This window comes from Silurus aristotelis, assembly GCF_946808225.1.
Source record: "Silurus aristotelis genome assembly, chromosome: 8".
Lineage (NCBI taxonomy): Eukaryota > Metazoa > Chordata > Actinopteri > Siluriformes > Siluridae > Silurus > Silurus aristotelis.
The window spans coordinates 7,670,523-7,695,917 of NC_139581.1; the positions used below are offsets into that span (position 1 = coordinate 7,670,523).

A 25,395-nucleotide genomic window follows, 5' to 3' on the forward strand; every position below is an offset into this window, starting at 1 on the left:
ATGCTAAATTACCAATTGGTGTGAAAGAAAGTGATGAGTGTGTTTATGCTGCAATGAGATTAACATACACCCATCCAAGGTGTATTTTCACCTCCCGATTTACTGCGACTATTTCTGTACTTTTCAAGTAATAGATCATATATCTGGCATTTTACTTGCAGATGAACTCGTATCATGTACTCCAAAATGCCTGGAAGAACCTAGCAGTCAATTCCTGGCTACAGCTGTCCTATATTCCAATTCCATCACTCCTCCTTCTGAAATACTGCAGGTTTCCCAAAATGCTCTTCTCTCCCTTTTTTATATTATAGTGGCCTCATCACTTACAGGATTTCTTTCTTCCATTTTATCCCATCAACCTGTTCTCCCTTGTCTATTGCAGTACAAGTACAAGCCACGATCATCTACTTTCCCAAGCTTTTTTCTTCTACTCATACAGGTCCAGCTCTTTTTTTCCTTCCCTCTTCTCTCATTTCCGTTTTCCTCTTCCAATGCCAATCTCGTACCATCCAGCCTTTCTCTAATAATTCTTTACTACAAATGCCCCATTGTCTTCTTTTCCTCCAGGGTAGGTCTCATTGCCTTCTTCTCTCTCATTTATCTACATTATTCCATCATCTGTCTCTTTGTTTCTCAATGCATTATACATCTTTTTTCTTCTCTTTTTCTATCTTTTACTCCAAAATATATCTTCACACCCAAAGATGCCAATAGAAGAAAAACTAAGCTGGCAGAGAGAAATTTCACTACAAAAAAACAACAAATCAAGCGTATGTTGGTAGATAGAGTGATTTTTTTTTTATCTGAGACAAACAAGTGTAAGTAAACAGTGAGGCAAAAGTCTGAGGTGAATGCTGCATAATAATAATAATAATAATAATAATAATAATAATAATAAGCAGACCCTCTATTGTTTTAGGGGCTTGTTTTGCCAACCAACAAGAAACAGTCCCACCCACTTGGTTTCTTTTGGCTCACAAGACAAAGACTTGTGCATTCACAGGACAAGGTTCATCTAGATAAAGTTGGCACATGCAGAACCGACACAAACCAGAAGTAAAAGTCTTTTCAAGTTCAGTATTTTTTTTTTTAGTGAAATGTTTTTTTTTTCTCCACAGGGTGAATTTTATTGACTGCAACTATAGCTTTAAAAATAGAAAAAAAAAAAAAAAAAGAAATGCACAGCTATCAAGTGTCATCTCTATAATTGTAGCATGAGGTCTAAAACAGTAAATGCTATGGATAAACATGCTTTATCACCTTTCCCATTTAACCAGTGTTCCTCATATCCAATCTCCGCCTCTCTTCCGATTGCTTTCGAAGCAGGAAACCACCTGCCTGGAGTAATGAGTTATGGTAGCATTGCCCTACTAGCCTTCTTCACATCGTTTTTGATTCATCATCATGCTCAGACAACACCACGCTGAACAACTGGAGTCCCATCAATAATAAATTTTCCAACCTCAATGATGGAGGAAAAATGGTCTTGGCCAAATGACTTACCACTTCACTCTATAGAGACCCACAATATCTGAGATTGGCAGGTTGCTGCAAGCACACAATTTGAACAAAGTGCTTGGCTCCAGACCAAATAGCCCCCTACTGGACATATAGGGGTGTACAAACCATTATTTTCTAGCCTATGTAATGAGAGCCAGTAGCCAATTGGGATTCAGGGCTTGTCCTAAACACTTCATCCTGTGTTTTAATATCCAGCCACCTGCCACAACGCTGATGTGATTCACACCTGGGTGAACTCCATTGATCTTCTATCACACCACTGATTGCAATCAACAACAGACAGAGCGCATAAAAAGGGACATCACAGATCAGGGCCGCACAGTTAATGAAAAGCATTTACATTTTTTTTTTTTTTTTTTTTTGTATAACACTTGTGTAAGGGATACATTTAATCACCAAATGGATATTAGCTAAGTTGGGTGGTAAGGGTTTCTAGATTACATAATCTGATTTTCCAGAGCATGTCTTTGCAATCAGGGCAGGATATGAGAATATAACTAATCAGAGTACATGTATTTGCTTATGGAATGCTTCGTGTGTGAACGTTTAAAAAATAATAATTGATCAAAGCACATCACACAGAATCGGTTGAAATCAAAAAGATTTCCGAGGAGTACAGTTTCCATGTCAATGAAACACGGTCTACTGATATAATTATAAAGCATATACGTGTATATATATATATATATATATATATATATATATATATATATATATATATATATATATAATGTATAATAACATTAAAAATTCTCTAAATCATTATATACTATATATACTCTAAATTCACTTATATGTTTCACATCACACACATAAAACAAGTCAATCTAATTCAAATAAGACCCCTTCCTAATTCTCCACCATGTCTATTTTCTCCCCACTATCTTCACACTTCACACACCCCCAGGTGCTAAACTAACACTTTGCCGTATTTATTTATGCCCAGCTGGAATTAAATGAACACTCGAGGTGTTAATTCAACACTTTGAATTTCAGTGTTTAACCAAGCACCCCCCCCTACTGATTCAGCATTCAAGTATCCCAGGTCTCACCCCTCCTCCCTTTCTTCTTTAACTAATCACAGGTCCTTAGGGGGCTACGGCCCATTGGAGTGTGTAAGAATGGGTGTTCTAACTCCCAAAACGAGAGGAGTCATCTCTTTTAATCCATGCCCGAGAGGAAAGCGAATCCAGAAGATACCTTATGACCGATGCCTAGACGAAACAAAGGAAGAAGAGAGAGAAATGAAAGCACCTATAAGAGTGTAGAGTGTATATTGAGTCTGATATTGCATAGAGTAAAAGAGTGGGGGTGACAGATGTGTGTGTGTGTGTGTGTGTGTGTGTGTGTGTGTGTGTGTGTGTGTGTGTGTGTGTGTGTGTGTGTGTGTGAGGGAGAAAACATAGAAGTAGTGGAGTCCAAACCATAGGAGGAAGGTAAAAGCAAATTGTGGAGTGAAAGAGCATATGGAGGTGTCTAGTGAAAGCAAAAAAAAAAAAAGTGCACGGAGCCCTGAGACAAACGTGAGCACATAGAAAGAGCACTGGAAAGGAGGGATGATGGAGGCTCAGAAAGCAAAACATAGGTGTTCTTTGAGAGCACCGAGAAGAGGCAAGATAAATTATGGTCTTAAACATGCCCAGAGGAGCGTATGAAGGATTGTAGCAAGATTGCTGAAGGAAGCACAGTATGCAGAGAGAGAGAGAGAGAGAGAGAGAGAGAGAGAGAGAGAGAGAGAGAGAGAGAGAGAGAGAGAGAGAGAAGCTGTCCAAAGAGGACATAAAGGAGAGTAGATTTGTTTTAAAACAGTGCAAATAGAATAGTGTTGTGAAAGTGCGCACTGGAGTGTAAGAACAGCTGTACAGCTGTGTCAAGAATGAAACTTCTCAGAACAGTGCAAAGAAGAGTTCAGAGGAAAAACCGAGGTGTGTGCGGGCTCGTACCGGAGTGTGAGAGCGCGCAGAGGAGTGTGAGGAAAGCGCATAAAGGGGTGGGTGATTGAGAGAGAGAAGGAGGAGGGAACAGAGGGGGGTGTGGATACGAGTGGTCGCTTTCAGCAGAGGCTGGTGCTGAAACGCGTTCAGCTGCGGAGGGGATCAGAGCTTCATTCAGCATCGATGCAGGGAAGCCTCACACACTCTCACACACACACACACGCGTACGCTCCTGCTCGATCCATGCTCCGACGCTCCTAATCGGACAATCCAGTATATAAACCAAGTCGATTTGGACTAAAGGACTGAAATGAAGAGAACAGGAGAACCTGCATGAGGAATCCAGGCGAAGCGTAAAGAAAAGTTCGCAACTCGGAAGGGACACAACGGAAAGCCAACACGGGATTGTGTGAACACTCGTGGACCATCTCCCCCCCACACACACACACACACACACCGAGGGAGGACGTTGTGAATAACTGTTGGCGTTTAAGCAAAATCTTTTTTTTTTTTTTTTGGTTTTGATTTTTATTTTCCGCTTTGGAGAGGTGCTGAAGAAACAACTGGCCAAACCGAACCGGTGCGTCGAGAGCGCGCAGCTTTTCAATCCGGAGCGAGAAGATTGGAGCGAAGATGCTGCAGTTTTGCGTCGCGCTCATCCTTTTAGGAGCAGGTAAGAGCTTCAGGGATCACGCTTTGGGGTTCTCTGCAGGGTTGGAAGGTGGCACGTTGTAGCATGCGTTCCATACAGGGTTGTATGGGTTTTGTTTTACTTGCCCGGCGCGCTGCGTCAAAACCAGTAACACCAGTCTTCCATCAGTGTTTTACCCCAGTTCAGACATCGCTTTATCAGCTGCAAGTGGCGTCCTACGTGCAACTGGAAGCTTTGAATCGGCTTAAAAAAAAAAAAAAAAAAAAAAAGCATTGAAATATCTGTTAAATCAAGGAGGGGGGAAATATACGGATTGATGGAAGCGGTGCGATTCTCGCATTTTTAGCGTCTTTCTGTTGTGACGAGTGCGCGCGTGCGTGTGGTGTGTGTGTGTGTGTGTGTGTGTGTAGCAAACTCTTAAACTGTTTATAACTATCTGCCAATATCCATCTATCTATCTATCTATCTATCTATCTATCTATCTATCTATCTATCTATCTATCTATCTATCTATCTATCTATCTATCTATCGCGAGTGTGTGTCTCACATTATTCAGAATGAATGGCGCAATGGGAAAACTTTGGTCGTTGCTGACTATTTGATCACAGTCGTTTTCTGGTGAACAGACGCTTTGTGTGTGTGTGTGTGTGTGTGTGTGTGTGTGTGTGTGTGTGTGTGTGTGTGCACTCGTAAAACCGCTTATAAGCTAGTGCACAGTGGCACTGCAGTAGAGGTATCTATCTATCTATCTATCTATCTATCTATCTATCTATCTATCTATCTATCTATCTATCTATCTATCTATCTATCTATCTATCTATCTATCTATCTATCTAGTGTGTGTGTGTGTGTGTGTGTGTGTGTGTGTGTGTGTGTGTGTGTGTGTGTGTGTGTGTGTAATTAGCAAACGGATGAGCCCTGTGAGTTACAGTGCATAAACAGATCAGATCATTTAGGTCACAATCAACTTTTTAACCCTCAAGCTGTTCATTTAACATCTTGCATCTGTGTCCCAGTATTACAAAATAAAGAGAGAGGAAGAGAGAAAGAGAGAGAAAAAAAGAGAGAGAGAGAGAGAGAGCAAGAGAGAGAGAGAGTAAAATGTAGATTATAAATGTATCCACGGAGGAAATAAAGCGCGTTTAAACTTAACGCCCGAGGGCTTGATACGCACAAAGAGGACACACACACACACACACACACACACACACACACACACACACACACACAAACACCCAAAAATAATTTCCAAGGCATGCCAGGGATAATACTCTATCTCTTTCAAACAGAATAATGCAGCGACAGTAAATAAATATTGAGAAGTGTGCTGTGAGGAGCGAATGGAAGTGGCACACTTCTCACTTGTCCCTGCTTTGAGGGCGACCTCCTGAGGGAAAGCCGTGATGACATTTTTATTCAGATCAAAAGAATATTGCAATGATTACTTTATTGTTTGACTTTAGAGATGAGCGAGAATTGAGCAGGTAGAAGCTATATGGTTCGATCTAAATGTTCTAATGACTCCTTGTAAAACGTTTTGCTTTACAAAGTTGTGTTTGCTGATTTGTGTTGGCCTTTGTTAGCAACTTTATAGCATTTTGGGTTCGCTTTTAGTGACTATCAGCAGAAAGCGCATATATTGCTACGAACTGACAGACTTTCTGAGCAGATGTTAACTACTTTCTGTGCTTGCCTCAGCGCAATAGTTTCCCGAACAGCTGCTGCTTGTGTGAGTTCAGAGAGAGTGTGAGGGGTTCGTGACCAGTCACTAAGTGGAACAAGCCCAGTAACCACTGATCAACACTGTCCGGTGACCAATCACCAAACACCACTGCCCAGCAACAACCAATCACTATTCGCCAGTGCCCAGCAACCGCTTATCACTGATCGCCTCTGCACAGAAAACAACCAACCACTGAACATCACAGCCCAGCAACCACCAATCATTGATCGCCAGTGCCCAGCAACCACCAATCACTAATAACTACTGCTCAGTAACCACTGGTTGCTATCCACTACTTTTTAGCGACCAATCAGAGAACACCACAGCTTAGTAACCAATCACTGATCAATACCATCAAACAGTCACCAATCATTTATTTAGCAACAAATCACTGAACACGTCAACCCAGAGACTGAACACCATTGTGCCGCAATCACTGATCAACAGTGCCCAGCAACCTCCAATCACTAAAAATACCATGGCCAGCAACCACCAATCACTGATCACCTCTGCTCAGTAACTACCAATCACTGTTTTCCACTGTCCAAAAATCACCAATCACTGATCATCACTGTCCAAAAACTACCAATCACTGATCACCACTGTCCAAAAACTACCAATCACTGATCACCACTGTCCAAAAACTACCAATCAGTGATCACCACTGTCCAAAAACTACCAATCAGTGATCACCACTGCTTGGAAACAATATGCTTATAAGTTACTGTTCACCATTACAAAACAGCCACCAATTACTAACCGCCCAAAAAGCAGTGCAGCAGATATTTTTTATGTAAATACTTGCATAAGTGTTGTATGAATATGCAAAAGAGTGTCTGGCATCACTTATTAGCCTGTTCCTTTGCGTTAGCTTTATTTTCTCAAATGTCAGTTTTCCCGTTAAGGTTTCCATTTGCAAAACAGCAAAAAATTGTTCAGCAGAGTTGTACATCTGTACACATCACTTTGTGTTAACTTTTTTCTTACTAGCTGTTGTTAGCAAGATGACTGCATTTCAATGTCAGCTAGTTAGCACCACCGTGAGTGCGCAGAGTTTGAAGTAAATGAAGTGAGTACATACTACTGAGGAATCGCTACAGTAGTCGTTCTCCAAGTGCAAGTGTGTTCCTGTCGAGAAATTGACTTCACACACTTGTCACCCAGCGTCCCTTTGTGTTGCTGGCGGCCACTTGATCACAAAAAGCTGTCTACAGGAGTGTGTTGAAAACCCCCAAGGAAACCACGCCTTTGAGCATGTATTAACTACTTTTCTTTAAAAAAAAACTTGGCGAAAAGAAGCTGTGATGGCGCAAAGCGTATGAGCACTTTTAATAAGGGTGTCTGAGCAGGAAGTTGGCAAACCGCTAAACAATAAGCGTACTATTTTTACACGTTCACACTGTAAATAGCGAGAAACGCACATTTTCCTTTGAAGAAAAAAACCAGCACCACACATCTCCGTAATGCCATCAAAGTGGGACAGATCGCTTCAGGAGTCTCCTGGAATTACGAGATTGAATATCGTCCGATGTTCACACGCCTGAGGAAATACGACGGTTCGGGACACATTAATCTTTCCGGAGCTCTGTTTTGTACCTGCCTTGTGTGTTTGTTTCCCTACGTTGTTGATTCCCAAATGTTTTATTCATCGGGTGTATTATTAACGGCGGCATTGATTCAACTAGAGATAAAGGCTTCAAATCCCCTCAATCACTCCCAAAAGTGCAACCAATTAAAATGCTTTCGGCCAACGCTCTGGTAAATGAATATGAAAAAAACAAAAAACAAATGTTTACTAGCTGTTAAGCTGCACTTTCTCTTCCTCTCTCTGTGTCTTTTTGATAAATGAGAGCAGAGTATTGACACGGATGGAGGCAGTAATTAAATTTAAATGTGAAATCAGGATGTGCGGCATCAGGCTGTGAGGCAAAACAAAAAAAAAATATTAGCAGGGAATGTTAATAAAAAGCCTGCCTAACCAAACTGACAAACAAAATGTAGATAAAACATAGTTGTAGACTGATTGACAGAAAGACAAATAGACAGAGCAAGAGATAGACAGACAAACAGACAGAAAGGCAGAGAAAGATAGACAGACAGAGAGAGAATGATAGATAGACAGCCAGCCAGCCATATAGATAGATAGATAGATAGATAGATAGATAGATAGATAGATAGATAGATAGATAGATAGATAGATAGATAGATAGATAGATAGATAGATGGATGGATGGATGGATGGTTGAATGGATGGATGGATGGATGGATGGATGGATGGACGGACAGAATAAATATTTTTTTTATGAATAAATAGCCGGAATAAAAATGTAAACAAATAAGTAAGTTATTTTATTTGACAAAGTGTGTAAAGAAGCTCCTGAACAAAAGTGCACTTTCAAACAGTTTCCCCACATTGCATCTCATGTGGCTTTCCAGTCAGAAGACACCACGTGTGTGTGCACATGTGTTTGTGTGTGTGTGTTGGCTGGTAGCAGACCGGCGCTGTTCGTTGACAGACTGGCAGCAGCTGCTCCAGGAGGAGGGCTGAGGTTCTCACACAATCCCAGATGGCCACTACTCATCTCACCTGACATCTACACAGTGCTGCGTTCCTCAATGTGCGTAGGTGACAGCCATCATGCTGTTGACTCACCATACCGCACAATCCCCGCTAATGGACACACAGCACAGCGTACTCTAATGCCTGAGTTCTTTCTTTCTCTCTCACAGAAACACACACACACACACTTGCTCACCACTACACACACACACACTTGCTCACCACTACACATACACACAACCTCCAGCTCCTACACTCACTTTCTTCTTTCTACTTGCATATGCAAGCACACACACACACACACACACACACACACACACACACACACACACACACACACACACACACTTGGGGGAGTATGTGACAGCACTAGAGCTTAGAACTCGAACTAGCAGCGAGTGAGGCAGAACATGACAGAGGCTTGGAGAAAAACAAGCTGTTCACATACTGCCTCTGTGGCAAACATTCATATGTATGCCCTCAACAAAGCATCCAGAATTGTATTTTCCTGGAATGTCCCTCTCCATCCCTGTGGAATTCTACTCAATCCAGCATTCGTATTCTGATGAATCTTGGACATAGGTTTTTTTTTTTTTTTTTTAGGGGTGTTCCCTTAGTTTGGAGATGTGTCTCACAGGGGGCTAAGTTCAAAGGAAGTGCACAAAGATCACACTCTTTCCTCTTCCTGCCCTACCCTGCTCTGTCGCCATACACACATCAACTGAGCAGAAGGATCTCATCAGGCCCGGCATCTCCCTCTTCCTGCTTTACTCTGATTTTGTTGCTGCCTTTATCTGTGTGGGAAGCTCACTTTAGAATTAGGTTATCCAGAGGAAACCTGAATAAACATATTGGAATATATATAAATATGAATATATATATATATGTATGTACGTATGTGTATATGTATCATTCTTTAAAAATTTATACTTTTTTCTTTTTAATTAATAGTAGACAAAAAAGTTTCCAGACGTCTGTCTGTCTGTCTGTCTGTCTGTCTGTCTGTCTATAAATACACATTTTTTTCACTGTTCTATTATAATTAATAGGGAGCCACATACATGGCATTAGTTCCTATTTAGGGATTTAGGTGTGTGTGTGTGTGTGTGTGTGTGTGTGTGTGTGTGTGTGTGTGTGTGTGTTTGTGTGTGTGTGTGTGTGTGTGTGTGTGTGTGGTAACTAGCCATATGTTTACATGGTGTGGAGGGTGTAAATCACGATAGACTTTGTGTGTGTGTTTTTCACTGTGATGGATAATAGGATGTGTAACGAAAGGCACAGAGGAATCTTTCACTCTCTGTGTCCTTCCGTGCTTTCTGTCGCTCACTGTCAGTCGCCTGAGAGAGCAAGAAAAGGGCTAAATAAGTCGAAGGAAGATGGTGTGTGTGTGTGTGTGTGTGATCGTGACATGCTGGGCCCACAATAGCGTCGATGCAGCAGAATTCTGGTCTGGAAACCTGCTGCATTATTTAGCAGATGCTACAGATATGGATGTGTTTCTGCCTGCTTTGATTGGCTTGCGTTCTACCAGGCACGTCCGAGCATCCTGGACTCAGCTGCTAACACGTATACAGTAGTTATAGATCGAAAAAGGTTTACATTACATACTATTTTATTGTTCCCCCTTCTCACACATTATATGGAGCACGTCTATTGCATCGTTTGACTCGGAGCTCTTTGTCGCACCCCAGATAGGAGGGGATCAGCGCTGTTCTTGTTTTGACATGTTCGAAATAAAGCCCTCTTATCTCCCTCTAACAACAGTGATGATAAACGGAGAGGAAAGGATCTAATTTAGGGCAAGCGGACGTGTTGACGCCTGCAGTCAAACCTACTTCATGTTATGTCTCATTTAGCATATGCGGACATCCACGGCAGACGAGATTCCCAGTGTCAGAAAACAGCTCTTCTCTGAGTATTGTCTTACCCCCTGTGGAGAAGATGCTCCAGAATCGTTTATCCACTCTCCACACCCCTCCTGCACTGTGTTCTATGCTCCCGTTAGCTTGAGTTAACATTAAATAATGAGGCTAGCACATATAACAGAGTTTACAACAATAGCTTTCTGTGACGACAGTTTGCTCCACACAATGCCTTTGTTGTAAAACTCCTTAACATACGTTAATGAACTTAGCGGGTCCATATTTGTTGAGCGCCCCCCACGTCCCTTACACAAACAGCGGTCAATGCTGTGGATAAAAGGAGAGTAAGACAGTTAGACAGGAAGCTAATCAGTTGAACTAAGCAGATACACAGAGATAAAAATGTCTTCCATTGTTTGCAAAGGCTTTTGGGTTAATAGCCACAGGCGACTGTAAGACACGTGGCTAACGGCTGAGCTCACTAGAACCACAGGCACTTGGACTTCCTGTCTTCCATCCTTTCTTTTCTCCTCTCCATTCTCGTACATCCTCCCTTCCTGGCGCTCAGGCATGGAGACAAAGCTGAATTGTGCTTGCTTCCTTATTCAAGTCCAGGGCAATTATGTCATACTGGCTCAGTATTCAGCCTGATCAAAATGGAGAGTTTGTTCCTCTGTGGTATCCTGGTGACTCAGAGAATGCAGACCTCTCCGGATCCTGATCCTTCTTTTCCCAAAGCCAAGACAAGGCACTGAAAAAGAAGATTAGTTTATTTCGTTTTTAAGTCCGATCCAGATTTGAGAATAGCTCCACTGTTAATTAACTGATTTAAATGTGAAAAGCAGTCGTGGCTGGTATTGCCTGGATCGCTCTTAGATACAGTAGGATTTGATAGATATATTTGCATACATGCTCAGCCTTTGGAGAAATACACTGGCACTTTTGCCACTGGAAAATACCATATTGTTGGCCACCAAACTCAAATTTGCAGGAAATGTATATCACTATGTCTTCAACCTATGTTCCTTTTTTTCTCCAGGTTCTTGTTTCTGAAAAGTTCCCTTTAAAATGATGCCTTCAATGTGATACTTATTATGTTGACAGCCAAATAAAAGTTTGGTTCAGTGTTGATTCATAATATATCAGGAAACAAGATACATTAGAGATAGAAGCTGAGCAAACACAAATGATTAAAAAGTTATCTCCTACAATTTGCATCCAGTACAGAGCTAATAGTGTTGGCTCTTTGATGTACACCATGACCCACAGAGGGAGGTCTGAGCTAGAGGGGGGTAAATTTACAGCTAATTAAAATACAATGCCTTAGGATAGAGCTACATTTAAACTGAATCCCACTATCTATAGAAACTTTGGGCTTGCGAAGGCTTTCTGAAAAAAGTTTCATCTCTGTGACAATGAGATCACAAGTTCAAGACCACATTTGACTTGTCCAGTCAGGTTTTAATGCATATTTGGGAATACATTAAAAACATACCAGGCCATACACCAGTTTTCTGTTTTACAATCAAGAAAAGAATTACATTTCACAGAAAACGGCAGTGAATTGAAATTTATCTTTTGTATAATCATTTCGAGTCACAGCCCGTGAACCTGTTATTAAAGATAGACTGGATGCAGATGGATGTTAAGCACTGAGAGGAAACCACTGTTTACTATTAGCTGTAGCTGCTCTGTCAGTGAAGACTGTCAGGTTTAAATAGAACAGGGGCCGAACCGGTTTACTACTAGATGAATTAATGTTGTAGTCATCGATGAATATTCATACATGAATCATGCACAGATGACTGGCTGCGAAGTATTGTTTTGGCTTTAACGCGGGATGTGCATAAGGGCTAAGCTAAGCCGCGTGTTTCCCTTGGTTACGGCTATGTGCCCTTTACAGAGTGATTAGTCGAAGCTCGGCTTCCTCGTTAACAATTGCACAGTGTCACACGACTTCTCCCAACTCAGATAAACAATGCGAAAACAAAGATTAAGTTTGACACATTGACACCCCCCCCCCCCCCTCACACACACACCTCACCCCACACACATACACTCTAGAACTTTCCATCCTCTCAGAACAAATCATACAATTTGGGCTGGTTCTTGACTGCAGTGCATCTTTTTGGCCAATCTTAGGCCATCTCTTCATGAGTCAGGAAGGCGCTGAATCACTCTCAAGCTAAGAGGAAGACCCTCATTATCATCGTCTCAAGTCCCACTTGCTGCACAAAGTGAGAGCTCTCCACCCTGAAGGCTTGTGTGGAATGTGAGCGCAAATATTATTCCAGTGATTCAACCGTTAAGCATAACACACGGCACTGGAGAGGAAAGTTGGATGAGGCGGTCTTGCTGTGTAGAGGTGAATAGATCTTCTTCTTTGTTGTCACACAGCTGGGATTTCATGCCAGAAAAAGCATACAGAACTTCCAATTTCTGTGTATCTTCTGCACTTGTACCTCTCCTTGTTTCTCTGAGCCCCCCTGTGCAGATTTGTAAGCCGCTCTGGGAGGCTGGAGGGAAAGTTAGCCAATTTTGCAATTGCCTAAGATGTGTCACTCAAAGCACATCGATCAAGCCTTGCTTACTCTTAGTCCAAACATGTTAATTTTATTGAACACTGCAGAGATATAAAATAAATGTTGAATAGCTGGTGTGTGCGGTTGGTGGAGTACCAAAATTTCTACTAAGAGAGCTGAATCTGAGAAAGGAGACAACAAAGGAAAGACAGGAAACGCAGGAAGAAAGAAAAACGAAAACAAAACACACTTAGCCGAAAGATACAAGAGTCTTTGGAGCTTGAAAGAGTGGTGTGCCATCACAGACTAGAAAGGGGGCTCAGAGAGATTAACTTCCAGCGACTTGGTTTGGAAGGTAATGGATACCCTTGTACCAAACTGAAGCGACCCCTGCATTTGTGTTCTCAATGGTAAAAGGGGATGAACAGTGTCTTTGCCTTTGAGGTAGAAACTGACTGAAATAGGAGAGCGACAACAAGGTGGAACATTTCAGCACCTTGGGGTGAACACAAAAAAAGAAGCTAAGTAGCCATGGACGCACACGGGTTCTTTTGGAGTGGAAGCCAGGTGGAAAGCCAAGAAGGAGAGAGTGGGTGCTTAAATTTGATCTCCAGTCTTTTTACCTGAACCCATGCCAGAATCTCTACTGAGATTATTTCCAGAAGTTTATAAAACCTCTCTTGAGCAAGAGAATTTTTTCTGTGAATCATGTGGCACTGAAGCATCACTTGCTGATAACTGGGGAGGAAATGCAAGTGAGAATGTACACATACACATTTCCACATACAGCTCCCTCAGGCTCAATGTACAGAATGGTGGATGTTTTCTCTTAACGTTCTGTCCTCGAGCTCAGTCTTGCAGTGTTTGCTGGTTTGGAGTGCTTGTCACTCAGACATAATGACAGAGATTAAAGAGTGGAAAGGAGTGGGAAGGGAGAGCAAGATAGACAGCAAGAAAGCAAAGAAAAAGAGCAAGAGAAGTTGCTTGATTAGCATGATAACAGGAAAAATAAAAAACAGACACAATCAGGTGACGCATTGGAATTGGATGAAAGCGCTTTTGAAGATCACGCAATCGGGCACTCGAGAAGTTTCTTTATCTGCGCGTGGAGCCACCAACAGCGGGTGGGAATGGATGAGAGCTCAACCCTCTGTACGCCGCTTCCATCTCTCATCCATCATCTGGTTTGAAGCAGTAGCCCATTTACAGCCATTGTTTCTCTAATTTGTTATGTGGAAGCAACAGAGGAGGAGGAGGAAAGGGTCTTTAGCAGGCAACCCTTTATCCAGGCGCAAATTACATAAGACAGACAGCATAATTAGACATATAGATAAACAGACGGTCACAGATTTGTAGAGCGAATGAACAGAAGGAGAGATTGAAATAGACCAAAGTGAACGGTCTGATTTCTGAGGCAGTGGAGAGATAAAGCACTTAAAAACACATCTCACCTTAGGAGACTTTGCTCTTTTACCACCAACATATTAAATATTCTTGCCCAGCATGTGGGACTGGGAACAGTGCAGTGTATTAGGAAAAACCTGACACAGATTCTCTCGAGAGAACTGGTGACAAAATTGTAGAATTGTAATGTCTCAAGGGCAGACAGACAGGCAGAAAGACAGACAGAGAGACAGAGAGACACCCTGCTATCTCAGCATTAGTCCTGAAGTGCTAAGAGTGGCAGAGGAATGCTCTCCTTCATCACACTAGCCTGAAGCTAGCATCCTCAGCTTTCACATAACTTCAGCTAGCACGCTGAGAGGATATAAAGAACTGATTTATGAGCACCCTCTAAAAACAATGGCGAGAATAAACAGAATCTGAAAGAAAACCGCTTTGTTTAGCTTGTAGTAAAATCGATGCCCCGAGGAGCGGCATGCAGGTTTGCTACATGTTCGAGTGCATCGTGGCATTGAACACAGCACATAGTAGTGTCTATAGGCTTCAGTGTACACAATAAAACTGCTGGCATAATGTAGTCTAGTGTAAATCTCATGTAATTGAACTACGCTAGCGCTAATTTAATATCGCTTTTATGTGCTTGTGTGGGGTCCTCATGGGTGTGTCACGTGTTAATTTTTTTCCCTTAAGCTAGCTAAGAGGAGTGATAGACGATCCCTTAACAGTCCCAATCAATCACTGGCTACTTAGGAAGACTGACCGGGGCAATCAGGAAGCCCTGGAGCCCTTTTCATCCGAGCCATAGGGAGGGTCACAAATTCACCACAGTAGCTGATTAGCTTTTCATACACTTCTAGTTTCGATTTAGAAATGGGTGTAAAAGAGATGTGCAGTGTTTTATAAGAGTTTGTGCAAAGCCATCTCTTCTGTAGGACTCCGATATGGCAGCCTTTGTTTTGCTCAAGTTATTAACAAGTTTACTTAATTGTAAAAGAGAAGCAGGTTTGACTCAGTAGGAAAACTGGGAAAAGGAAAAAAAGGGGAAATTTTTCATAAAGGCTTGTGATTGTGTTAAAAAAGAAAATGCCTCTTCATGTGCCATGTTAAAAAATGCACTTTTGTCCTGAGGGGGTCAAAGTTCCCAGTACTGTGGACATTTATTCATTTCCTAAGGCTTCGGCAATGGCTCTGCTACCAGTTTCGCACAGCAGTGGGAAAAGGAAAGGTCCATTAAGTGTTCCTCCGAGCTAGGCAGGGGACAAAGCAATGCCCATGCTGAACTGAGACTATCCTCAGCAAACAAAGCCTCATTTCTCACTTTCTCCCTCTCACATTATTTTCCCCATTCCTTCTGTCCCTGTCTTCTCCACCTCACCATGATCTAGTGTATTGTGTTAACAAGATCCAGCCTCCACGAATGCCCATTGCACAAGTTGGTGTGTGTTTTCACACCAATTAATGACTTGCTGTTCTTGCCTGTGGAGGTGACGATGACCTGTCTCTGACCAGGCGCTTGGTATTTCAGTATGGGTGTCAGTGAGATTTGTTCTTTTTTTTCTTCTCTCTATCATGTTAGCACCCTCGAAAGCTTGCTGCTCACCCTCTTTGTTTATTAGCTAGTGGCATTATTAGCTGCGGGTATGCACAAAGACGAAAGACAGAAAAGGACAGATAAGAGCAACAGTTATACAACTCAACCTACTGAAAACTACATGTTTGCACATCTAGCAATTCTTTCTAACAAATTAGTTGCTTGATTCAGTATCCCAGAAAAATATATGGGTTTAGAGGCAATTAAATTAACACTGGTTCGTTTCCTTTTTGAGATGGCACAAGGCACTATTTCCTGGCAGCGTTGCTGACAAATAATTATTTCACCCTCTATTGCTTCATTTCTCATTCTTTCTTTTGTTCCACCACCACTTTCACAACCAAGATAATTCAGTTGGTCCGGTATCACATGATCATCCCCACAAATTTTCAGTCCATTTGAACCTTATCGTTCTCACTCGTCCTCAAGAGGCATCGGCTCGATGTACCTTGTTACGAGAACGAGAGTGAGAAAGTAATAACACAAGAAGAAAGAGAGGAGAAAGGGGTGACAGATAACTCTCTAAGGAGCTGGGAGCAAAGTCTTTGTTTGCCATTCTCACCAGACACATGTGAATGAGAGGCCAGGCACACAGGTTTTTTTTTTTTAGTTCTTGTTTGAGGCTTGGAGAAATAAAGGGGAGAGAAGAGTGTGTAAGGAAAAGAAAAACACACAAAAGGAAAGAGAAAGACTTCGTGAGAGGAGAAAATGCATTACTGGATGGTCAAGTGCTTAAAGAACTAGAGCTCCTCCAACTCCCACGGCCTTTTTTTCAACATGGCCCCAATATGTTCTCTAGGCTCTTAATTAAAATCCAATATGCTTAACGCCTGACGGCCATTGTTCGCTCACCGTGTTTTCTCACTCGAGAAGCTTTGTTGGCTGCTTAATCTTGCGAGAAGCTCCAGGTCAAGAGGTCAAGCCAAACCTCTTACCACCATTCCTTAAGAGTAGATGCAAGGTCTTTTTGTAATTTTTTCTCTATTTCTCCATCCTCCCTAGCATTTCCTAAATCCCATTGATGGTTTTAAGCTGATTTCAGGTCTTGCCCCTGGAAGGGGAAAGGCTTTCAGAGATTGTTTTAATTAAGGTTTAAAAGATGCTTGCCTCAAAAAAAAAAAGAAAAGATTGAGGGATTTTGGAAAGACAAGTGGGACAAGTGCAGGCAGAACAGATTGCACAGCAGAAGCAAGAGAGGAAAGCACAATTTCTCCATTTTGCTCTCTCCTGTGCCTTTTTCCTTCTTCTATCTCCCCCCTTCTGTGTTGTGGAGATACCCTCTAACCCTATCTATTCCTTCTCTTCCACACAGCGCAGTGGGGTAGATAAGCAAAAAGGCACTTTTTTCGTTATCAATCTATACAGATTGATCTGGACTTCCCGAGATTCAACCCTATATCCTGTGAAGCCAGTATTGGATTGGCGTTGAGCTGCAGGCAGGCAATCTCCAGGTTGTCCGGCCGCTCTGTGTAATGATCAATAGTGGCATTGGATGGTATAAGAGACCTTCCTGCACTGCCTGTTTATCAGACTAAAGAGGCAAAAAAAAAAAAAAAAAAAGGTTTTATCTTATCTGGCAAACTGGAGATGTCAAGAAGAGGTTCGGTTATTTCCTTGGTGTCCTTTTTTTTGTCATTCTCATACAAAATAACCAAGGGAGTATTAAAGGCTCTCTCTCTCTCTCTCTCTCTCTCTCTCTCTCTCTCTCTCTCTCTCTCTCTCTCTCTCTCTCTCTCTCTCTCTCTCTCTCTCTCTTTCTGTCTCTCTCTCTCTCTCTCTCTAAATCTCTCCTTCACTCGTTAATGGGTTCATACACGGCAGACCGTGTCCCCTCAACGGATACCCCTAGACATCCTTGTTAGACACTTAATTAAAAGGCTTATCACAGCGAGACATGCTGAGACACTCCAGCAGGAGCCTGGGCATCAGAGATACAGGCTTCACTGCCCAGCATCCATCTATTACTGGTGCCTAAGCCTCTGTCCAACTAAACAGTGTGGGTGTGTGAGACAATACTATAAAAAAGAAGATGCATCTATAGAAGAAGAGATGAAGAAGAAAATATATGTGTTGTACAGAAAATATTTTTTCTGTATAGATAAAGAGTAATGGAAGAGAACGTTTGAAGGGTGTAGATGAGAGATTGTATCAGCAGTCAAATTTTAATTCAGTTGTTAATGTATGGGTTGTGTTTGAATTGCATTGTTTCACTTACCAACCTACACACACACACATACAGAGTGTCTATTATCCACATTAGGGTCCGTTAACTGTCAAAGCTGGTGGCAAAAAAGGGTCACAGAAAAAAGACTCCTAATGAAGTGTTTAACTTTATCAAAACACAAGCCGGCTGAGGTGTTAAAGAGGGAGCTCGCAAAAGTGGGAGTCAGACGTCCCTCCCACAGCATTCTTGTGCAGGGACGGGCTGCAACCGACACACAGGAACCATATGTCCAAGAAAAGCAGTCAATAGGCCAAACCAACCGAAAGGACAAAGGTCTTTTTACCCCATGTGGACTGAGAAACTGCACAATTCCACACAACCGAAAAGCCGTGAAAAGGAAGCTAGAGAAAAGAGGGGAGATAGTTTGGGGTTGTTGGGGGTGGGGGTGGAGAGATTAGACAGAGACTGACAGAGAGAGAGTCCTTTCTGTCACATTAGCTGAAAACAATCCTGCCTCACAGCCCCGAGGCCCCTTCTCTATCCACTTTTCCTCCCATTTTTCCTTCTTCATCTTCCTCTTCTCTGGCTTTCCCAAAGCCCCTGGAGATTTCCTCCAAAGCTCTCAGGCTCTTCCCGTTGGTCAGAGACTCTGCTAATAATGTCACAGCCAAACTGCTGAGATATATAACGGTGGATATCACGGAACAGCTCCTCCTAAGCTCGAGCCGGGGGTTTCCTCCAGGGACGCGGCATCGCATTTTTTTAAAGGCCACCATAAACTTAGCACCGATCATAAAATAACTGTGGGCCACGATGAATCCCAGAGTGGAAGTGCACATGGGGGGGAGAGGGATGGTGACAAAAGGCAGAAACAGAGTTGTTGTGCAGGAGAATTCTAGAGGAAAGGGAGAAAAAAGAAAAAAATGGCTAAGTAAAGATGTAGCGAGGATGCAGCAGTGCCTGAAAGTTTATAGAGATCCTGGGGGAGAACAGATCATGCATGTTTTGTGGTAGCGCAGCGATAATATCAGGAGACGAAAAAAAGGTCAATCTTGACTGGAAAAATGCTACAGTATATCATTGCTTCCAGCACGCGCCGACGTTTCATACATCGTTCCGGGTCGCATTGGGTTGCCATCACACCACAGCGGACCACGTCGCGGGTTAGCCAAGAGTGATGGATCGTTCCACTTAAAGGTGTGGTGGGGAGCGAGGACACTGACTGACCTACAGTTCACAAAGGGTGAGGTTGTACCTCAAAGATTTGCATTAGCGCCGCAAATCATTCGGCCTGCAGTTAGCAGAAGGTTTCCGACTCAAAAGTTCACTTGTTTTGCTTCTGACACCTGTGAGCCATATGGTAGTCGAAGAAGAGTTCATGACCTGACATTTATGTCGCGTCTTGCCTCCACCTGACCGCCTGCGACGAAAAACAAACAGAACGGACTTCTCTCGGTTCCGATTTCCTCCCTTAACACGGCTGCTTCCACTTTTCTCTTTATCCTTTATTTCCCCTTCTCTGGACTGCATGCTTAATAATTAATCGATTAATTAGTTCTCTCATTAATCATTTGTTCATTAATCAAGGCCTAATTCTTCCACAGGAAATGTACAATTCGGAGGGAAAAAAAACCCTGACTCTACGTTTCAGCGAAATTACACACCTTTACTAATGAACTCTTAATTAATGGCTTTTCAGGCTTTTTATTTTTTTATTTTCTACTACAGAAAATCCGGAAGTGTAAACGATTTTCCTCACAATTACTTCTTTAAATAAAGAAGTGCATAAAACAGAGGTATAATAAACAAATGCCTTTACTTTCTCTTCTTTACTCGTTTCACATACACACACTTTGAAAAAAAAATAAAGCAGACATTGTGGTGGATGAAGAAAACCACAAGCATTGATTAATCGGTGACTGCTCGAAGGATGTTTAGACTTGCGCGTTGGCCTTTTAGCAGCCGATGGAGACTGCTTGCAATCTCAGACGGTCCTTTGTTTGATTTGATGCTGCTCGATCAAGATTCAAGGTGCCTCCACAGTGGTGGGCTGAAGGACGAGCCGAGAAGGACGAGTAAAGAGAGCAACGAAAAGCACTTATGGCTTGTTTTATTGTAGGCTACCTGCACGGTGAATACGTGGGACAAATACATGTTCTCTTTCCTTTCTTTCTTTTTATAACAAAGTACGGAGGAAAAATAGCATGTAATCAGACAAAGCTTTAATAGGAACTATACCAAGTTACCTTTAACTTCACAATCCTTAGAGTGCGCATTAAAACATCCCAGCGTTCATTGAACTGGTCCTTACTTATTTTTAAAAGACGCTTAAACATTGAAAAAGAGGCTTGGATTTGGAACAAATCCTGAAGTTAATAGCGGATGCCGGTTGTAGTTTAGTATCAAGATGCATACATTTACGACTTATTGCCCTCGCTTAAAAAAGACAAAATAATAATAAAGAAAGAGAGGGAGCAGAAAAGGATTAATTATAAAAAAAAAAATCCAGTTGCAGCGAGCCACAGGGGCCTCTACTGGACTCAATTAGGCAGCGGAGGCCACAAACCCCAAGACTAAATTAATTGACACCTCAGGGCATTAAGCCTGACATGCCAGCCACTCTGTGTAAGCTGCATATTATATCGTTTTTACTCACTCTGCCTGTAAGAAGACTCAAAATCGAATCGGGGACTAGCACAGGGCTCTGTTATTACGTTCTCTTCCTATTGTCTTTATGGATTTTTAATCGGATCGTCTTGTTTATCTTGCTTTTGTTGTTTTTTTCCCTCGGCCGTTGTTTACCCCGATGTCTCCACCCGAGGAACAGATCGGGGTGCGGGCAGAAAGACATGCGCTTATTCGTTTATTTCTTTATTGTCCTTCATTTCCTTTATTCATTTGTTTGCTTCACTCCACAGCGCGCAGCATCCGCCTGGCGTCGAAAGTAGACGCTGCTCTGGGTTTCAGATCATAGGGCAGACGCGTTTATGCAAACAGCGCGCGGAGTTAATGATCTAAAAGCCCTGTAAATCATACTGAGAGACTCTCGCCAAAGCAGCAAGACAGAGAAATAGAGAGAGCGTGAGCTTCAGCGAGCTTGTCCAGATAGCACCAGGGGGCACGAAATGACAAGATGGGCTCAATCAGCATCATGTCAAGACAGCACGCTGATGTGTACAGACAATCTTTTTCCGCCCCCCCACTTCCACTTCTCCTTCAGCCTGTTTTTTATATATATATACAGTGAGGAAAATAAGTATTTGAACACCCTGCTATTTTGCAAGTTCTCCCACTTAGAAATCATGGAGTGGTCTGAAATTGTCATCGTAGGTGCATGTCCACTGTGAGAGACATAATCTAAAAAAAAAAATCCAGAAATCACAATATATGATTTTTAAACTATTAATTTGTATGATACAGCTGCAAATAAGTATTTGAACACCTGTCTATCAGCTAGAATTCTGACCCTCAAAGACCTGTTAGTCTGCCTTTAAAATGTCCACCTCCACTACATTTATTATCCTAAATTAGATGCACCTGTTTGAGGTCGTTAGCTGCATAAAGACACCTGTCCACCCCATACAATCAGTAAGAATCCAACTACTAACATGGCCAAGACCAAAGAGCTGTCCAAAGACACTAGAGACAAAATTGTACACCTCCACAAGGCTGGAAAGGGCTACGGGGAAATTGCCAAGCAGCTTGGTGAAAAAAGGTCCACTGTTGGAGCAATCATTAGAAAATGGAAGAAGCTAAACATGACTATCAATCTCCCTCGGACTGGGGCTCCATGCAAGATCTCACCTCGTGGGGTCTCAATGATCCTAAGGAAGGTGAGAAATCAGCCCAGAACTACACGGGAGGAGCTGGTCAATGACCTGAAAAGAGCTGGGACCACTGTTTCCAAGGTTACTGTTGGTAATACACTAAGACGTCATGGTTTGAAATCATGCATGGCACGGAAGGTTCCCCTGCTTAAACCAGCACATGTCCAGGCACGTTTTAAGTTTGTCAATGACCATTTAGATGATCCAGAGGAGTCATGGGAGAAAGTCATGTGCTCAGATGAGACCAAAATAGAACTTTTGGGTCATAATTCCACTAAACGTGTTTGGAGGAAGAAGAATGATGAGTACCATCCCAAGAACACCATCCCTACTGTGAAGCATGGGGGTGGTAGCATCATGCTTTGGGGGTGTTTTTCTGCACATGGGAAAGGGCGACTGCACTGTATTAAGAAGAGGATGACCGGGGCCATGTATTGCGAGATTTTGGGGAACAACCTCCTTCCCTCATTTAGAGCATTGAAGATGGGTCGAGGCTGGATCTTCCAACATGACAATGACCTGAAGCACACAGCCAGGATAACCAAGGAGTGGCTCTGTAAGAAGCATATCAAGGTTCGGGCATGGCCTAGCCAGTCTCCAGACCTAAACCCAATAGAGAATCTTTGGAGGGAGCTCAAACTCCATGTTTCTCAGTGACAGGTCAGAACCCTGACTGATCTAGAGAAGATCTGTGTGGAGGAGTGGGCCAAAATCCCTCCTACAGTGTGTGCAAACCTGGTGAAAAACTACAGGAAACGTTTGACCTCTGTAATTGCAAACAAAGGCTACTGTACCAAATATTAACATTGACTTTCTCAGGTGTTCAAATACTTATTTGCAGCTGTATCATACAAATAAATTGTTAAAAAATCATACATTGTGATTTCTGGATATTTTTTTTTAGATTATGTCTCTCACAGTGGACATGCACCTACGATGACAATTTCAGACCCCTCCATGATTTCTAAGTGGGAGAACTTGCAAAATAGCAGGGTGTTCAAATACTTATTTTCCTCACTGTATATATATATATATATATATATATATATATATATATATATATATATATATATATATATATATATAGTACAGACCAAAAGTTTGGACACACCTTCTCATTCAAAGAGTTTTCTTTATTTTCTTGACTATGAAAATTGTAGATTCACAGTGAAGGCATCAAAACTATGAATTAACACGTGGAATTATATATGAAATTATATACATAACAAAAAAGTGTGAAGCAACTGAAAAATTTCATATTCTAGGTTCTTCAAAGTAGCCACCTTTTGCTTTGATTACTGCTTTGCACACTCTTGGCATTCTCTTGATGAGCTTCAAGAGGTAGTCACCTGAAATGGTCTTCCAACAGTCTTGAAGGAGTTCCCCGAGAGATGCTTGGCACTTGTTGGCCCTTTTGCCTTCACTCTGCGGTCCAGCTCACCCCTAAACCATCTCGATTGGGTTCAGGTCTGGTGACTGTGAAGGCCAGGTCATCTGGCGCAGCACCCTATCACTCTCCTTCTTGGTCAAATAGCCCTTGATGCCTTCAGTGTGACTCTACAATTTTTATAGTCATGAAAATAAAGAAAACTCTTTGAATGAGAAGGTGTGTCCAAACTTTTGGTCTGTACTATATATATATATATATTTGTTGCTTCATCTTTTTTTTTTTTTTTTTGCACTGGGATGCCTCTTTGTTTAAAAAGTGGAGGGAAGAAGAGACAAAGTAATCACTGGGTAAAGTCACTGGGTAAAATGCTGATGGTGTGTTTCAGGAGGACACACACTAACAGTGCATATGACTGCTCCATCTTCTAAGCCTGTTTACTTGCTCGCTCTGGTGTCCTCTAAGTCTGGTGCGAAGAAGTGAAGAAGGGTAGATGATGTAGCCTGATGATGCATTCGGTGTGACTGACGGTGTGACGACATAATTGGAACAGTGTTGCGACAGGGACGAGAGTGAGAGAGCGAGCCAGACATAGAGAGGGGGACAAACACAAGGGTGACAATCCTGCTGAGGAATGGTGATTAGAGCTCCATCAAAGTGTCGTTCGAGTCCTCAATCTGTCAGGGGCTCTCGTCCTACGCCTTTAAACCTCCGGCGTCGACGTGGGCGTGTCCACATGTCCGTTAGTCCATGTGATCCCTTCCTGCCCTCCTTCTTTGTTCCCCCTTCTTTCTCTCTTTCTATCCATGTCCTTCTTCTCAGACTGACAGTCCTAGTTTGTCCCCTGTAATTTCCAAGGCCATAGATAGACAAACTGGGACGGGAGTCAGAAAGAATGAAAGAGGGGAGGGATGAAAAAAAAGAAGGGGAGTGTAAGTAAACGCATGGAGAAGGCAAATCAGTCACACTGTAGATAAGTCGGGAATGGAGCCCCGGGGTGATATTTAGTGGGAGAAAACTGAACGTGGAAGTGCACCACAGTGGGTTGTAACTTCAACAAATGGAGAGAGAGGGGAGCAGATGGATGGATGGATGGATGGAAGGATTGAAGAAATTGAAGTATTGTAAAAAGTCTGGTTGGTGCCAGGAAACCAACAAAGAAGAGTGTGAAAAGTGGCTAGAAGGAATAAACTCCAGTGCTTCCAGTCCTGAAAAAGCTGTTAGACTGCAATTTAGACATAAAAAAAGAAAGAAAAAAAAAGAATAGGAGAGCGTGAGAAAGGCAATGGGAGATAATAAGCGAGAGATGAGGACAGAAAGCAGAGGAGGAAAAAGATAGCGATGACGTTGTGCCAGGTTGGGAGAGGGCATGAGTAGACACAGGTGGCTTGTTTAGACGACTGGAGAAAACACAAGACTGTGTGCTTATGAGATCCAGCGCACTCTTCACCAAAGACCCTAACAAATGCTTTTTTATATCGCAGCTTAACACACACTCCACCCGGCCGCCCACACGCACACACACACACACACACACATGCTACCACAATGAGACTGAGACAAAAGGGCCTTCCACGGTGAAACAAAAGGATAATAATTCCCCAGTGCGAAATTGAGCTCTCTCTCTCTCCGGCTCGGCTTTAGCAGTCTTATCTAAAGCAGACACAATTCATCGCTTTTAGGCAGCACAGCCTGCTTATTTTCCAGCAAGCAATTTTTTTCCCTCTCGTGCCGCTATGCGCATCCATCCATCTCACTCTCTAGCTATCTGTCCACAGACCAGGGGCGGAAAGAGGGAGCGGGTCAGCTGAAAGCGAGGGTCTGCAGGGCAGCGCCTGCTGCTTTTTTAGCACATTGTTGAATTATCAGCACAAACAGTGGGCCGCATCAGGGTGTTCTCTTGAGAGCATGGTGGCTAAGCGTAATGGATACAAGGTTGGGTCAGCCTCTCTGGCTAACCACACCATTAGATCTCATAGCACTCAGGGTGGCCATGTGTGTGTCTACAGTATATATGTGTGTGTGTGTGTGTTGAGTTGCTGCCTTAAGTATTTTTTTTTTTTAATCTGTAAAAGCCAAAGAAGCAGGGAATGAATTCTGAGGTATTTAAACAAGCCACTAGTCACCAGTGACATTTTAATGGGCCAGGACATCTCTCATGTCATCTTTTTTACGCTGTGCTTCTACATCACTAACAGGTCCAGCTTGGTTAATGGATGACATATAATAGTTACAAACCTTCTACTG

General features: G+C 42.4%; 1 protein-coding gene across 1 annotated transcript in view; it reads left to right on the top strand.

Moving 5' to 3' along the window:
* Positions 1–3,398: 3,398 nt before the first annotated feature.
* kirrel3l (kirre like nephrin family adhesion molecule 3, like) overlaps positions 3,399–25,395 on the top strand; it is a 50,588-nt gene continuing 28,591 nt past the window's right edge. The window contains exon 1 of the mRNA XM_083547627.1: positions 3,399–4,128. Within this exon, the coding sequence (XP_083403753.1) occupies positions 4,089–4,128 (40 nt within the window). The 5' untranslated portion in view covers positions 3,399–4,088. The remainder of the gene's footprint in view (positions 4,129–25,395) is intronic.